General features: G+C 46.5%; 2 protein-coding genes across 3 annotated transcripts in view; both read right to left on the reverse strand.

The window, feature by feature from the left end:
* The window catches only part of LOC121869883 (ankyrin-3-like), an 82,108-nt gene extending 72,434 nt beyond the window's left edge, over positions 1–9,674 (reverse strand). For both annotated transcript variants that reach the window (XM_042371460.1, XM_042371452.1), the window contains exon 1: positions 8,916–9,674. In XM_042371460.1, coding sequence (XP_042227394.1) covers positions 8,916–9,036 — 121 coding nt within the window. In that variant the 5' untranslated portion in view covers positions 9,037–9,674. The remainder of the gene's footprint in view (positions 1–8,915) is intronic.
* A 4,239-nt stretch (positions 9,675–13,913) lies between these two features.
* Positions 13,914–17,613, reverse strand: part of LOC121870741 (peptidyl-prolyl cis-trans isomerase G-like) — a 6,534-nt gene continuing 2,834 nt past the window's right edge. Inside the window, exons 3-4 of the mRNA XM_042372688.1 lie at positions 14,588–14,603; positions 13,914–14,144 (exon numbers count right to left, since the gene is read on the reverse strand). Of these exons, the coding sequence (XP_042228622.1) occupies positions 13,914–14,144; positions 14,588–14,603 (247 nt within the window). The remainder of the gene's footprint in view (positions 14,145–14,587; positions 14,604–17,613) is intronic.

The raw sequence follows: 17,613 nt of genomic DNA on the forward strand, positions 1-17,613 counted from the left end.
ACACCTCAACAACACTGTTTCACTGTACCATTACACCTCAACACCACTGTATCATTACACCTCAACACCACTGTATCACTGTATCATTACACCTCAACACCACTATATCAATGTATCATTACATCTCAACACGACTGTATCACTGTATCATTACACCTCAACAACACTGTTTCACTGTACCATTACACCTCAACACCACTTTATCACTGTATCATTACGCCTCAGCACCACTGTATCACTGTATCATTACACCTCAACACCATTGTATCACTGTATCATTACACCTCAGCACCACTGTATCACTGTACCATTACACCTCAACACCACTGTATTACTGTATCATTACACCTCAACACCACTGTTTCACTGTATCATTACACCTCAACACCACTGTTTCACTGTACCATTACACCTCAACACCACTGTACCACTGTATCATTACACCTCAACACCACTGTATCACTGTACCGTTACACCTCAACACCACTGTATCACTGTATCATTACACCTCAACACCACTGTATCACTGTATCATTACACCTCAACACCACCGTATCACTGTATCATTGCACAACTCCACCTCAACACCACTGTATTACTGCATCATTACACCTCAACATCACTGTATCACTGTATCATTACACCTCAACTCCACTGTAATACTGTACCATTACACCTCAACACCACTGTTTCACTGTACCATTACACCTCAACACCACTGTACCACTGTATCATTACACCTCAACTCCACTGTATCACTGTATCATTACACCTCAACACCACTGTATCACTGTACCATTACACCTCAACACCACTGTATCACTGTACCATTACACCTCAACACCAATGTATCACTGTATCATTATACCTCAACACCACTGTATCACTGTATCATTACACCTAAACACCACTGTATCACTGTATCATTGCAACTCAACACCACTGCATCACAGTATCATTGCACAACTCCACCTGAACACCACTGTATCACTGTATCATTACACGTCAACACCACTGTAATATATTACACCCCAACACCACTGTATCACTGTATCTTTACACCTCAACACCACTGTATCACTGTATCATTGCAACTCAACACCACTGTATCACTGTATCATTGCAACTCAACACCACTGTATCACTGTATCATTACACCCTTAACACTACTGTATCACTGTATCATTACAGCTCAACACCACTGTATTAGTGTATCATTGCAACTCATCACCACTGTATCACTGTATCATTACACCTCAACCCCACTGTATCACTGTACCAGTACACCTTAACACCACTTTATCATTGCACAACTGCACCTCAACACCACTCCATCACTGTATCATTACATCTCAACACCACTGTATCACTGTATTCGCACTCAACACCATCGTTTGTCAACTTTGACCCCAACCACGTCACTGTATCAAACATCAGCACTGACAGTCATGATCTTTGCACTCAAAAAAAATGTATGTTGTGACTGCATCTCAAACAGATCAAACTGTATCAGATCACTGCATCATTACAACACAACGTTCCACTGTATCATCTAACGCCCACCTTGATTGTCACAACCGCACCAACCAAACATTTTCATCACTTTATCATTACAGCTCAAAACTGTTATCATCGACAGTCATGCCATACCAATCATTTCCCCTCCTCAACCATTACCTCAACTTACCTCAACACGTACACATCAACACTATATCATTGTACAATTGCACACTCCAGCCCAACACTCCTGTATCATTTGCACTCGAACCACTCTATCATTTTTAACAGCATCCAACATGACATGTATCATTTTAACTCAACACCTCACAGTCATTTCAGCATACCGTCATTTAACATTACACCTCAAACTGTATCCTTTGAAAAATTGAAAGCATCAAACCAATATCGTTTGCATCATAAAACAACTCAAAACATCTGAAAAACATCACTTCATCATTTCTCCTGCGTAACACTACTGTCAGCACAACACCACTGTACTTACACTGTACTATCATTACCGGAAGTACTATAGCCACCACGAGGTTAGAGGAGTGGTGGGTAGAGTACCTTACCAGTAGGTGATGGGTGAGATACCAGGTATACTGTAAGGAACATATCAATGGTACACTACCAGACATCATACGCTGTCACACAGTGTAGAGTCTACACGGTGTGTCAGCGTATCATTACTCTATAGAAACACTGACTAACCATCAAGGAACGTGTGGGGGGCTGGCTGGGAGGTTTGAAGGGGAGGGTGTGGGTTGGTGGATGTGTTAGGAGGTTGAGGGGGAGGGTGTGGGTTGGTGGATGTGTTAGGAGGTTGAGGGGGAGGTGTGTGGGTTGGTGGATGTGTTAGGAGGTTGAGGGGGTGTGGGTTGGTAGATGTGTTAGGAGTTGGGAGGTGTGGGTTGGTGGATGTGTTAGGAGGTTGGGGAGGAGGATGTGGGTTGGTGGATGTGTAGGAGGTTGGGGAGGGAGGTGTGGGTTGGTGGATGTGTTAGGAGGTTGGGGGGTGTGGGTTGGTGGATGTGTTGGGAGGTTGGGGAGGGAGGTGTGGGTTGGTGGATGTGTTGGGAGGTTTGGGGGAGGGTGTGGGTTGAGTGAATGTATTGGGGTTGGGGGAGAGGGTGTGGGTTGGTGGATGTGTTGGGAGGTTGGGGAGGGAGGGTGTGGGTTGGTGGATGTGTTAGGAGGTTCGGGGAGGTGTGGGTAGGTGGATGTGTTGGGAGGTTGGGGGAGGTGTGGGTTGGTGGATGTTTTGAGGTTTGGGGGAGGTGTGGGTTGGTGGATGTGTTAGAGGTTGGGGGAGGGTGGGTGTGGACTGGTGGATGTGTTGGGAGGTGGGGAGGGTGTGGGTTGGTGGATGTGTTAGAGGTGGGGGGGGGAGGTGTGGATTGGTATATGTGTTGGGAGGTTGGGAGGGAGGGTGTGGGTTGGTGGATGTGTAGTAGGTGGGGGGAGGGTGTGGGTTGGTAGATGTGTTGGGAGGTTGGGGAGGGACGGTGTGGGTTGGTGGATGTGGTAGGTGGGAGGGTGTGGGTTGGTGGATGTGTTAGGGGGTTGGGGGAGGGTTTTGGTTGGTGGATGTGTTGGGGGTTGGGGGAGGTGGTGGGTTGGTTGATGTGTTAGGAGGTTGGGGGAAGGTGTGGGTTGGTGGATGTGTTAGGTGGTTGAGGGGAGGGTGTGGGTTGGTGGATGTGTTGGGAGGTGGGGGGTGTGGGTTGGTGGATGGGTTAGGAGGTTGGGGAGAGGAAGGTGTGGGTTGGTAGATGTGTTGGGTGGTTGGGGGGGGATGTGGGTTGGTAGATGTTAGGGGTTTTGGGGGAGGGTGTGGGTTGGTAGATGTGTTGGGGGTTGGGGTAGGTGTGGGTTGGTGGATGTGGGAGGTGGGAGGGTGTGGGTTGGTGGATGTGTTAGGGGTTGGGGGGGTGTCGGTTGGTAGATGTTAGGAGGTTGGGAGGTGTGGGTTGGTGGATGTGTTGGGGGTTGGGAGGGTGTGGGTTGGTAGGTGTGTTAGAGGTTGGGGAGGGTGGGTTGGTGGATGTGTTTGGGGTTGGAGGGAGGGTGTGGGTTGGTGGATGTGTTGGAGGGGGGTGTGGGTTGGTGGATTGTGTTGGGGGTTGGGGAGGGTGTGGGTTGGTAGATGTGAGGAGGTTGGGGTGGGTGTGGGTTGGTGGATGTGTTGGGGGTTGGGGGTGAGGTGTGGGTTGATGGATGTGTTAGGAGGGTTGGGGAGGTGTGGGTTGGGTGGAGTGTGTTAGGGGTTGGGGGTGTGGGTTGGTGGATGTGTTAGGAGGTGGGGGTGTGGGTTGGTAGATGTGTGTTGGGACGTTGAGGGGGTGGGTGTGGGTTGGCGGATGCGTTAGGAGGTGGGGGGGTGTGGGTTGGTGGATGTGTTGGGGGTTGGGGGTGGGGTGTGGGTTGGTAGATGTGTTGGGTTGGGGGGGGTGTGGGTTGGTGGATGTGTTGGGGGTTGGGGGGTATGGGTTGGTGGATGTGTTAGGAGGTTGGGGAGGGAGTGTGTGTGGGTTGGTGGATGTGTTGGAGGTTCAGGAAGGAGGTGTGTTTGGTGGATGTGTTAGAGGTTGGTGGGGAGGTGTGGGTTGGTGGATGTTTTATTAGGTTGGGGGTGTGGGTTGGTGGATGTGTTGGGAGGTTGGTTGGGGGAGGGGGTGTGGACTGGTGGATGTGTTGGGAGGTGGGAGGGTGTGGGTTGGTGGATGTGTTGGGGGTGGGGGGGGTGGATTGGTGTATGTGTTGAGTAGGTTGGGAGGGAGGGTGTGGGTTGGTGGATGTGTTAGGAGGTGGGGGGTGTGGGTTGGTAGATGCATTAGAGGTTGGGGAGGGAGGGTTTGGGTTGGTGGATGTGTTAGTAGGTGGGGGGCGTGGGTTGGTGGATGTGTTGGGGTTGAGGGAGGTGTGGGTTGGTGGATGTGAAGGGGTTGGGGGGGAGGTGTGGGCTGGTTGATGTGTTAGAGGTTGGGGGAAGGTGTGGGTTGGTGGATGTGTTGGAGGTTGAGGGTGTGGGTTGGTGGATGTGTTAGGAGGTGGGGTGTGGGTTGATGGATGTGTTGGGAGGTTGCGGAAGGAGGTGTGGGTTGGTAGATGTGTTAGGTGGTTGGGGGAGGATGTGGGTTGGTAGGTGTGTCAGGTGGTTGGGGGAGGATGTGGGTTGGTAGATGTGTTGGGGTTGGGGGAGGTTGTGGGTTGTTGGATGTGTTAAGGGTGGGGTGGGTGTGGGTTGGTGGATGTGTTGGGGGTTGGGGGAGGGTGTGGGTTGGTGGATATGTTGGGAGTGGAGGTGTGGGTTGGTGGATTGTTAGAGGGTTGGGAGTGTGTCGTTGGTAGATGTGTTAGGAGGTTGGGGGGAGGGTGTGGGTTGGTGGATGTGTTGGGGTTGGGGAGGGTGTGGGTTGGTAGATGTGTTAGGAGGTTGGGGGAGGTGTGGGTTGGTGGATGTGTTAGGGGTTGGGAGGTGTGGGTTGGTGGATGTGTTTGGAGGTGGGGGGGTGTGGGTTGGAGGTTGTGTTGGGGGTTGGGGAGGGTGTGGATTGGTAGATGTGTTAGGAGGTTGGGGGAGGGTGTGGGTTGGTGGATGTGTTAGGAGGTTGAGGGAGGGTGTGGGTTGGTGGATGTGTTAGGGTTGATGGGGAGGTGTGGGTTGGTGGATGTGTTAGGGGGGGGGAGGTGTGGGTTGGTGGATGTGGAGGTTAAGGGAGGCTGTGGGTTGGTGGATGTGTTAGGAGGTGGTGGGGAGGGTGTGGGTTGGTGGATGTGTTAGGAGGTTGGGGAGGGAAGGTGTGGGTTGGTGGATGTGTTAGGAGGTTTAGGGGAGGGTGTGGGTTGGTAGATGTGTTAGGAGGTTGGAGGGAAGGGTGGGATGGTGGATGTGTTAGGAGGTGGGGAGGTGTGGGTTGGTGGATATGTTAGAGGTTGGGGGGTGTGGGATGGTAGATGTGTTAGGGTTGGGGGTGGGGTGTGGGTTGGTGGATGTATTAGAGGTTAGGGGGAGGTGGGTTGGTGGATGTGTGGGGGTTGGGGGGTGTGGGTTGGTGGATGTTATAGGGGTTGGGGGGAGGGTGTGGGTTGGTATACGTGTTAGGAGGTTGGAGGGTGTGGGTTGGTGGATGTGTTAGGAGGTTGGGGGGAGGTGTGGGTTGGTGGATGTGTTAGGAGGTTAGGGGAGGGTGTGGGTTGGTGGATGTGTTAGGAGGTTGGGGGGAGGTGTGGGTTGGTGGATTGTTAGAGGGTTGGGAGGAAGGTGTGGGTTGGTGGATGTGTTTGGAGGTTGGGGAAGGTGTGGGTTGGTGTTAGAGGTTGGAGGGAGGTGTGTTGGTGGATGTGTTAGGAGGTAGGGGGAGGTGTGGGTTGGTGGATGTGTTAGGAGGTTGAAGGGAGGTGTGGGTTGGTGGATGTGTTTGGGGGTTGGGGGGAGGTTGTGGGTTGGTGGATGTGTTGGGGTTGTGGGGAGAGGTGTGGGTTGGCAGATGTGTTGGGGGTGGGGGGTGAATAGTTATGTATGTGTGTGTGGTGGGATGGAATAATAATATTAATAAAAATAATAATAATATTATTATGTATATTATTATTATTATTATTATTATATATATATAATAATTATAATAATAATTATAATAATAATAATAAGAAGAAGAAGAAGAAGAAGAATCACAGTTTAACACGTTATTGTAAAATACAACATCCATAAGAAAAATAATTATACCAAAGACATAAGTGGTGCAAATATAACATACAGTATATGGCAAGGTTGTTCAACAGGGGCTTTCGGGGCAGTTACTGTACAAAAAAAATGCTGTAAGGAGTGAACACACAAGCTATGTATCAATTTGTTAGTTTTTCAATGGTTGGATTGGGACTGTTGTTGTAGTATGGGCTACATATGGCTCTGTTGTCTAACACCAATTTGTAGGGATCTCAGGTGGCAGCATGCGGCAGTAGTGAGGATGGTGTAGCAGCCTTGTCCCAAACTGACATATGAGGTCACGATGATGATTAGAGAGAGTTGAGAGGACCAGTGTACTAAGCGTCTCTTGATATGTGGTGCAAGAGAGGGAGATTAGTCTTACTTCTACTGTACACTCTCCTGAGAAGTATTTTTAATGTATCGGTTAAAGAAAGAATACATGTCAAGGGATATGTGTGTGTGTGTGCGTGTGGAGTAAGCATGTTAGGTAGTATAGACGGCCGTTCTTCTACTAAGCTGTGTCAACTAGCTACCCCTCACGCACCCCACGAGTCAGGAGAGAGGGGCGGGGACAAATTAAAGAAAGCAGGAGGGAGGAGGAGACAAGGGAGAAGCAGAAGGAAGTAGTCAGGAGTAAGCAGAGGAAGGAATCAGTGTTACAGCAGCAGAGTTCCCCATCACATCATTACCTGCGGGGGGTAATCGTAGCCACGTCCTTTTGAGTTGGGCTGCGTTTGAGTCTGTGTGACTCAACACAGAGGCTTCCCACACACACACACACACACACACACACACACACACACACATCCTACATAGATGCAGTGTTAGTATAGGAGGTAAACGGAAGACCTGGAGAAAATCTGTCATAGCTGGTACTGTCACACTTGACAAGTCATTAAGTATGTCATACTCATGCCACAGTAATGAGAGGTAAGCGCGTTGTCGCTGCTGTTGTGTAGGATTTACAGTGTACACCATGATAAGATAACCAATGGTAATTTTGTGAACAGTTGATCGACAATCTATGACTTTTGTATTCTGTAGATAAAAAATAATATATTAATTCAAAGCATGCAGTTGTACAGCTTCCACCCCACCAACCAGACACATAGAGTAGAAATGAACACATCATGCTTCCCACATTTGGGACGTGCACAGAGGAAAGAAGGGGTACCTCTTCAGACCATTTTCAAGACACAAACAATGCCGGCAACACTTCATATGGTATAGATCAGTGGTGATCAACCTTTTTATGCAAGAGGGTCAAACTTAACGTCTCACAGCACTGGGGGACCGCGCAACTGTATAAATGGTGTGAGGTTAAGCCAATAAATTATATTTTAGTGATCTGTGTTTATTCTTTGATGGCTATATGTCCAAAAACAGTTAACTATGCAGAATATCTTTTATATCCAACATAAAGAACGTATCTAACTCCTCCGTCCTCCTCATCTCCTCCCAGTCCTGATAAATTATTATCGGATACTTTATAACATTATGTAAGTAGTCATTAGCATCCAACAAAAAAGGTATAATATTAAAACAAAATCGATGTTAAAAGTTAAACATATAAAAGCAAAATTGATATCTCGGATGCGACAATGGCATGCATTTTGGCGCCTTGATTTAAGGAGGGTGACCATTGAGAATGCTTGCTGGCCAGATCCAGTCCGCGGGGTCACTGGTTAGACATCCTTTTTTTTTACAGGGATTTGCCGAGCCGGGCATAGGTCACCGACCCGCATCGGGGAAGGGGCAATTGAACCATAAATAAATACAGAAATGGAAAGAAATTATATATATGTTATGTTGTCAAAGTATGAGAAACATTGAAACCCTGCAATTGTGTGTAAATGAGGCAGAAAGTCAGTCAGATCAGCAACATGGGACTTGATCACAATTTCTGTGATGCCATATGGCAGCAGGGTCTACCATTAGACAACACATTATGCTTCCAATATCTTCTCAGGTGGTAGTACTCCTGTTTGATAGCTGCCTGCTGCCAACTACCTTTGATAGATGTATAGGTACTTTCACATCGTAAATGACAGAAAATCTTAATTTTAGGATTTACCTGGCGATCAGGCAATGGTCCACCATTCCTTGAAGGTTCAAGGAATATCTGCTCTCATAGAGAAAACACAAACACAAACCAAAATATAAAAACATGTAAAGATAATTTGTCTACGATACTGCCACTTTGTGTATTATGTAACCTTAAAACTGAAGTAATAAACAACAGATGTGCAGTTTCACTATGACAAACGTGAAAACTCACTTTTAATGCTTTATGCATGACAGGTGTGTCGTGTGTTCCTTTCTGATGGTCACAGTCATGCATCGCCCCTGACACTTACATACGTATTGCACTTGTTCATTATCCACCAATCTAGGCTATTGACGCAACTTTAGATGACGACACTGATGATTCTGATTATAATTATTACAATGAGAACTGTTAACTTTATATTCACCGGTGTATTAGCTCACCTGAAGATTCATCCCCAGCTTACTTCACCTTAGGACAAACCATCCTAACGCTAACATCATCCAACATAACATAACATTATTTAATCTAAACCCCTCCAGATGTTGTTAAACTTCAGGTGAAATAAATTTAGAAGAGGACGAATTTTCAGGTGATCCGGTATATTTATTGACCAGTATGTAATTACCCTGGGTTGGGGTGAGCGTTCCAGGTACTGACCTTTTGAGACGATGCCGACGGTGGTGAGGACCCTCCTGAACATGCTGCCCCGCGGCCTGCTGATGGAAGGATCCCGCCGTATTCCTCCGCCCACTATTGAAGTCGCCCCTGCGTTAACCATCCGCCTATTGATCTTGCTCGTGCTGTTGTTATTGCTACTCCTGCTGTTATTGTTGCTGCCCTTGATGCTGTCTCACCTCCCGTAGGAGCCTTGTCACGCGTAATTTCCTCCACTTCGTTTGTCCTAAGTTTTTCACTATAACTGTAAGTAGTGTCTCAACTGTTACTACTCTCTCTCCTCTAGAACACAGTTTCTAGGTTTTCTTCATTTCTCTGTTAATATTATTTTAACTTTCTACTTTCTTTTCTCAAATGTATCATAACTTTCAGCTTTCCTATATCTACAGTATGTGTCTTCACTGTTCCTTTCTTTCCTCTAATACACATGTTCTATTTTCCTCTCTCCTGCACGACGTGTGTCTTAACTTTCCTTTTCAGAGAAAGGTATAATCCTCTACAACACCTTCCTTTAAACTGGATTCATACTTGTCTATACAGTAACTCACCTTATTTTCTTCTGTGTTAGAATGTTCCTTCTGTTGGTGTTTCATTGTTGCTCTTTTCTGAATTAACTTTTGTTCACAAGCCCCATCACATAAAGGAACATCTTGCCTTGCACAGTGCCACTATACCTGCGGGTTGATGGAGATCACCATGGCGCAAGTTGGCACTATCGCAACTCGTGATGAATATTCCGCAGGTAACGTCGACCACCTCCTCAGATAAGCCACTTTCCTTCAACTCCTGTGGTCGCCACTCTGAGAACGCATCCTTTGTTAATCGAACAACTGTCTTCTGTGATCACTGCTGTGTGACTAACACTCTCCTCCAGTGCTTGGTTACTAGAAGATTGTTGAGAGTAACAGAATGATGGCGTGAGTGAGAGAGTAAGTGAGTGAGGGAGTGGTGAAGCGTCGCCACTATCTCCACTATCAGATCGGTCATGCTTCAGATATGTGGCAGCTTATCAGCCACAACCCTCTTCCCCCTCCACCAATGTCCCCAGTGTACTGTACACACACCGCCCAACTATTTTAAATGACTTCGTTTTATAATGAAAGATTGGGTCGGGATGATCCATCTGACAGGAATATTAATAATAATAGTAATTATCCTAATTATCAAAGTGATACTACTACTACTACTACTACTTTTTTTTTTCAAACGTGCGCTCCAACCTCCCCCAATATACATACATAGGTATTTTATTTACCCAACCAGGGTCAACTATCCTGTACATAGGGTAGCTACCTGGCTGTTGTTGAGTTAGTTGAGCCACCAGATAACTACGGCATTCGGTGACTATTGCTTACTCAGAGTCGATATCTTGACTGTTACCGTAAAGCTTTAGAACCCGATGCTCTCGTTCCCTGAACCGTAATGCAGACCTAAGAAAAAGGACGTCGACATTTTCAACCAGGCGCAGCAGCTTGCGCCAACTGGGCTGCTGCTTCCGTTCAGATAACACCTCCACCAGGTCTGGCGTGAAGAAGGCATCTCGCACGCCAGTTCCATCACCAGCGGTTGTGAACGCCAGAGAATTGAGCTTCCGCCTTGATCCGGCAATTTAGATTCTCTTTCCCCCATATGTATCTTGTCGTTCTCACGTTCATCCTGTATACAGCATCCGAGGAATAGGTTGCGATGAACTTCCAGCCATAGGATGAAATCGCGGTATGTCAAAAGGCTCCATTTTGTCGCGTCCGGAGCATCCTCGACCACCCCAATAATTACCTGGCTTCGTTTGGATGTGTTTGAGAATCCTATGACGGAGGTTCTCTACGTCCAATAGAGAACGGTTCCACCGCATGACGTATTAGCGCTCTGTATTTTCCCTCAATTGATTTGCTGTTAGATCACCACTTCGTCGCCTTACCTCATGCATGCAAGCCTCCTTTAATACACATATGGCGATGGTCGATGTTGTAAGATGGACCACCACACGCATTGGGAGGAAACACTATTTTCTATATGTAAATAGCATCTATCGAATTCTTTGTATTAAGGATAAACCTTCTGCTTATATCATACAGCACGTTGTTAACAGTTTGGAGGCCTTGCCTTACCTCCTGCACTATAATACGCACTTCTTTTCGTTCTCTGCTTTTATTTACTGGCACCAGTTGTTGCAGTTTATCTACTTTAAGATTACTGCCGCTCTCTGTCATATTAATAGACCGTCGAATCTTGTTTGAATTCCGCTGTTATCCACCTATTTACTGTATTCCGTCTATAATGTGCTCGGTAGAGCTGTAGTGAGCTTGACAGAGTTCTGATATTCTGTACGAACAAACTCTGCCGATGAATCAATCCATTCCTCCTAAGTCTCAGTGAAGGTAGGTGCAGGGCGACCTTTCTGTTAGGGTGGTAAGGGTTTTTCGCTGTTCGAGCTGGGATAAAAAACAGTGATATTTCTTCCAGGGGTGGAGGAGAGACCCGACATCAGGATACTGCGCATCAGGTGAATTCAACGATGTGACTCCATGGTGAGTGCTTACGCAAGAACAACGGTGGCTCTGTTTTGCCAATATCTGAGCAGAGCTTGGATTTTCCCGCCAACCCCACTCATTCCACCTTTCCGTTACATACTTTCAATGAAGTCCTCCATGCCAATTACACCGCACCTAAATAATGCTTTTGTATCATACGATATTTCGACCTCCACTTCCACTGAACGACTCCGTTGCCGTTCATGGTGTTCTAGCTTCCTAATGAGGTGAGACTCGCTGGCGTTTGGATGTGCCTATTTGTGGACACTCGTATTACCAGGTCCCCACTACTTTTATTTCTACACTTTTCCTGCTCTGTTGGGTCATCAAGCGTATGCCACCCATGCCCGACACTCGGTTGTTTCATATTTTGGTGTATGTTAGAGCTGAACAGGCCTAGAGCTTGATGCCAGCGACAAGGGTCCCCCTGCATTTTGTGTTCCCTCGTTGACTGTATGGTGTGCTCTCTTTTTAAGGCCTTGAAGCTTGTTATAAAGAGATTCTGATGGGTTTCTATAGAGGTGTTTTCAACATACGTACCAGCTTCGACTTATGATCTTGATGTTGTGCAGTGTGGCCTTCAGGTTGAAGTATATTTAGCAGATGCGTTGGAAAGCGTCGACCACGTACTGCCTCACAATCACTGCTCAAATCACCTTTCTCGCGGCGTGAATGGCGGCTTCCTCGGCCTGGTGGCCAGCGCCCCTTTGCAGGTTCCTGCAGCTGCCCTGACATCTGTTGCCTCGGCCATTTTCAATGATCACCCTCGCGCCTCCAGGCCTACATCCTGGTTTTATCCGGGAATGAAATAACTGAGCCGTCAAACATGGTGTTATTAGTACAGATGCAACTTTCTTGCAAAGTGCAACAATGGCATTGCAAGATCACTATACCTGAGGAGCCAAACAATGTTAGTGCTGCAGGCAAACTCTCAACCGTTTTGCATCCCAGGCCCACACAGAAAGACTACCAGAGTTTTCAGTGCTTTTTCACTACCATCCTCCAGTTATTTCTCCGAACATAACAACATTAGGAGGATATGAAACCTCCTAAGGACCTGATGCCTTCCTATTCACTTGCAGAGGATGTTTCCTTCAGTTGTTGTAATGTCTCTCTCTCTATTTATTGAATACCACCGGAAAATTCCTTTTAGAATCTTTTACCGCCAGGGACTTTCCTCACACATCTGTTGCCAAATTTTCTGACATCCCTCACAATTTTCGTCTCCTATAATTTAGACTCTCACTCAGGTGTTCTTTGGCTTTAAGTGTAGGAGATAATCCAAAATGCCTGCACAATAATCTCCTTTTAATTGCCATGTTTGCTTTGCATGGACTAGCATGTGTCGCTGACAGAATAAGATGGGATAATTATAATCCTAAGTATTTGAGGAGCCTAATGGGGCCAGGGTGCTGTCATGATTGTATTGTGCAGTTATGAAGAGAACAGAGTCATCTCCTGGATCTGGCAGGTGGCCACTTGGGTGGTTCAAAGAGATAACTGGCGACCACCAGCCGCAGGGGCGAGGCCGCGGCGGGGCGAGGCGGGGCCCGGAATACTACAACTTTTTAAATAAAACGTGGCCTCCAGCCTTCCCCAAATAGCCGCGCCTTCGCCACCATTCTATCATCTTAATAATATATATCCTAATACAATAGTAGCTACCTTAGCTGTGTTGAGTTAGTTAAGCCGTGGATCTAGGCGGCATTCGATGACTATTGCCTCATAATCGATATCTGCGACTGGTGTTGACTTTGGTGCCAAAGATTTCATTCCCCTGAGGCAAAGCAATGCAGACCTGATCAGAGAAAAGGATAGTCGACATCTCAACCAGGCTGTAACGTAACTTCTGGGCTGCTGCTTTTGTTCAGATAACACCTCGGCGAGTCTTGAATAGAAGCATCTTACACTTTGTCCCATCTCACCAGAGGTTGTAAACACCAGAGGAGCGAAACTGCCTTGGTCCACATTCTGAATTCTCTATGCACACAGGGCGTTCTTATTGTCTGCAGCCTCGATATATATGTTACAGTGACATACGTCCATGGGGTCGAATATCCTGACATCAAAGAAGGCTCGCTATCCCCGTGTCCAGAATCCTTGAGCGCTGACATCCACACAGGCTTCATTAGATGTGTTGGAAGTCCTGTGACGGAGATTCTTACCGTCCAACGGAAGGAGGGCCGGTTCCACCGTGACATTGTGGCAGATTTCCTCAGCATATTTGCTGTGAGATCTCTTAATTTGTCATACCTCATGCATACAAAGCCCCCCTTCTTGCGCACCATGGCATGGTTGATGTCGTAGGATGTACCACACACGCAATGGGTGTTCAAACCTTGTACTGGCCCACCAAACCTTAGAGCAATGGCATCTGTGAATTCTTGTTTGTTAAAGCTGAAGCCTTCCGCTTTTTTTTCAGGTTCTCTAGCAATTGCTGCATCAGTTGCTACAGTTTATCACTTTGGATGTGCTGTCGTTCTGTCGTCATGGAAAGTTGAACAATGTTTAATTTGCTGGTATCCACTTGACTTGCTGCATACTGAGCTACTATGTGCTTAGTGAGGGCTACCTTGAGCTTGACTGAGTTCTGATGTTCGGTGGCAGCACACTTCTCTGGAGTAATCATTCTCATTCCTCCCATGCAGTCTCGGTGGTAGTGCAAAGAGTGACCTTTATGCTGGGGTGAAATGAAAGCATTTTACTAGTATTGGAATAAAAGTGACTCAGATGGCTTGTTCCAGAGGGGTGGAGGAGAGGTCAGGTAACAGGGATAGTGCGCATTAGGTAATTCCAGCGATTCTTGACTCTAGGTGAATGTCACAAACGCTGCATGTGGCTCCGTTTTAGCAACATTAGACAGTTGCTTTAAGGTTTCTCTGTTTATTGGCAGCACACCACCTGAAAATTTCTCTGTGAGAGATCCTACCGCCAAGGACACTTTTCCCATTCGCATCTTGTTCCCAAACTTTCTAGCAACATCCTCAGTGACTTGCTTTCTGTCTCCTGAGAATTTTAGTTTCTCCTGCAGTGTTCTTGCCTAGCATAGGAAATCATCAAGCACCCTGTTCTGACATATTGTCTGTCTTCTCTTCATAACTGCCACATTTTCCTAGCACTTACTCCTTGCGTGCGTTCTCTGACAAAACAGATGGGTTATTATTGCCAGTATATGGAGAGTATTTGGGGCCAGGGAGCTGTCTAGAGTGTAACTGTGTATGGGACGAATCATCTCCCTTATCATTGCTTTGGTGGACCCACACTTAGGTGGTTTGAACAGGTTAACTGGGGACCACCTGACAACTTCTGAGTAGATTTCTTTGACCCTATTCTCTGCTTCTTCCCCCGACATGCCTTTCCAAAAATGATGGCTGTGTGTCATTCATCTCATCAACAGTAATTTCCGACTGAGTGGGTTCACTGCTATCGTGCGGGATTTCGTCCTCGGGTGACGGATCCGTGTGCAAGGAAGTTGACAGCTGGTCCCTTTCCTACAACCTCGAGAAATTATGTTTTTTCTCACACAAATACAGGCTGTGCATTTCTAATTCTGGCCAGAGCAAGGACACCCACAGTTGCCAGCCATGGTATCAAGCTGGGAGGGGAGAGCAATGGGAGAGGAAGATGGTCGTAGTTTGAGCCTGGGAGGGTAAGTTGTGGTGTGTGAGCCAGGGAGGGCTGGCTACTACTACTACTATTACTTTTGAGAAATATGGCCTCCAGCTCCCCCCCCCCTCCTAATAGCCATACCTTCGCCACCATTTTGTTACCTTAATATTAAATATCCTAATGCATAAGTAGCTATCCTAGCTGTGTTGGGTTAGTTGAGCCGCAGATCTATGCGGCATTCAGTGACTGTAGCCTCACAGTCAATATCTACAACTATTGTCGGCTGTGGGGCCGATGCTATCGTTCCCCTGAGGCAAAGCAAAGCCGACCGAAGGAGAGAGAAGGACAGTCGACATCTCATCCAGGCTGTAACATAACTTCTGGGCTGCTGCTTCTGTTCGGATATCACCTCCGTGAGTCTAGCGTAGAAACCTCTTGCACTTGGTCCCATCCCACCAGAGGTTGTGAACACTAGAGGAATGAAGCTGCCTTGATCAACATTCTAAATTTTCTCCCCATATGCCCTTATCTTCTCGTTCTCGTTCCTCCTGTGTGCAGCATCGAGAGCTAACTTACATGCGGCAATGGGATCAAAAATCCTGATGCCGAAGAAGGCTCACTGTCGCCGCGTCCAGAATCCTAGAGCACTGAGGTCAACACGGGCTTCGTTGGATGTGTTTGAAGTCCGATGTTGGAAAATCTCACCGTCCAATGGAAGGAGAGTCGTTTCTGCTCTGACATCACGGCAGATTTCCTTCAACATATTTGCTTTGAGATCCCTTACTTCGTCATGCCTCATGCATATGAAGCCCCCTTTCTTGTACACCAAGGCGTGACCGACGTCATAGGAAGAGCCACACACGCATTGGGAGGGCTAATCTTCTACTGGCCTACCGTACCTTAGAGCATTGGCATCTGTAAATTCTTGTTTATTGAGACTGAAACCATTTGCCCTTATCGGTAACGGAGTTAACCAGTTCGAGGCGCCCACCTCCTCTCTACAATATAGCTACTTTTTTTTTCAAATTCTCTGGTATAGGGGCCTGTGCCTCCTATAACAATTTTCTTTACTCTAATATTTATAACCATTGGTAGCGTGACGAGAGGAGGCTCGTGGGTATATGTAATGATAGTATCATGTAATAGGGAAGAAATAACGGTAGACACTGTAGGTAAATAAGACACAATATACAAATACAAAATTTATTTAAACATTAATATGGAGGTAGGAGAAAGAATATATGTACCAACAGACGAAATCTGGTACTATGCCCTCAGGCTCAACATATTCACACCACTACTGGGTGGACATACTCAATAACACTCGCACCAATACTGGGTGGACATACTCAATAGCACTCACACCACTACTGGGTGGACATACTCAATAACACAAACTATTACAGTAACTTAGCACCATTAAGACCAGGGGCAACTGCCACTACAACACTCAGTAGTCAGGAGTGATACTCAAGCACCCGCCATGGGGTCCTGCCACCATGGGGTACTTCCCAACGACCACACAAATAGCCCTACTGAGTTAGACACTCATCCACCAATGGGTTACTTTTATTGTGCACCCTAAATTCATCCTGGGTGAGCGGTAGCGCAAAGGATTACAGAGTAGGGGTTTACAAAGGGTCATATTAATGAACCCCGGTTGTCAGGATATTATGGCACCGAAAGTTACACAGTATTTCATTTACATTATTTGTTTAGTTCTATACATAAAGGTAATCTTATTCACAAAATGCGTGAGAACAGGCGTGTGGAGGAAGTATGTCTGGCCTCACACTTTGTTATTATTCACATTTACGTAAGGTATTCACACATTGCGTATTTGGTTCTGTACATGAGAACCGATATAGTTATCAGAGTGCAAAAAAGTGGATACAATCTTACTATGTCGGCTATCTTGCCATAGAGATGAAGTGTTGTTATTTCACACACAGTGTGCTTGACCTGTCCTGTGCTGTTCATTCCTTCACACAAGTCGAGATTTAGTAAATATGTAAAAATAAGTATGTACACACTCCTTACATTTAGTTTTGTTTACATCTGCTTGAGGAAACATAATACAGAGGGTACTTATATCTAACCTTAATCTAGCGGTTACAACATCTTGTAATCTAGTGATCTGTTACTTGCTCCATATACATGTTTCAATTTGACACATCTCATCATGGTAAACTATGATCACGGTGCCTGTTTGCACTTGTTCACTTGGTGTCAAACCATCAGTCAGTAAGTTCTTCCTAATTACAGTTTTTTGCGGGTTCTTTTTTCACAGACCCAAATTGTATTCAACGGTGTCTTTGTTAGACGCGAGTTTATGAGGGCATCAACTCTCCTGTCATATTTTATGAGGCTCATGCGGAGAGGATCCACAACAGTTTGACCCTGACACCCCGGTCAACAAGGCACGCATATTTGTGTCTGGCTTCAGAGACAAGATCGTGACAACCTGAGTCGAGGGTACCAAGGGCAAGTAGTGAGGGATAGAGAGTCAAAGAGATGATGAGACTGTCATAACAGTGGTT

The sequence above is a fragment of the Homarus americanus genome, unplaced genomic scaffold (genome assembly GCF_018991925.1).
Source record: "Homarus americanus isolate GMGI-L3 unplaced genomic scaffold, GMGI_Hamer_2.0 scaffold32583, whole genome shotgun sequence".
Lineage (NCBI taxonomy): Eukaryota > Metazoa > Arthropoda > Malacostraca > Decapoda > Nephropidae > Homarus > Homarus americanus.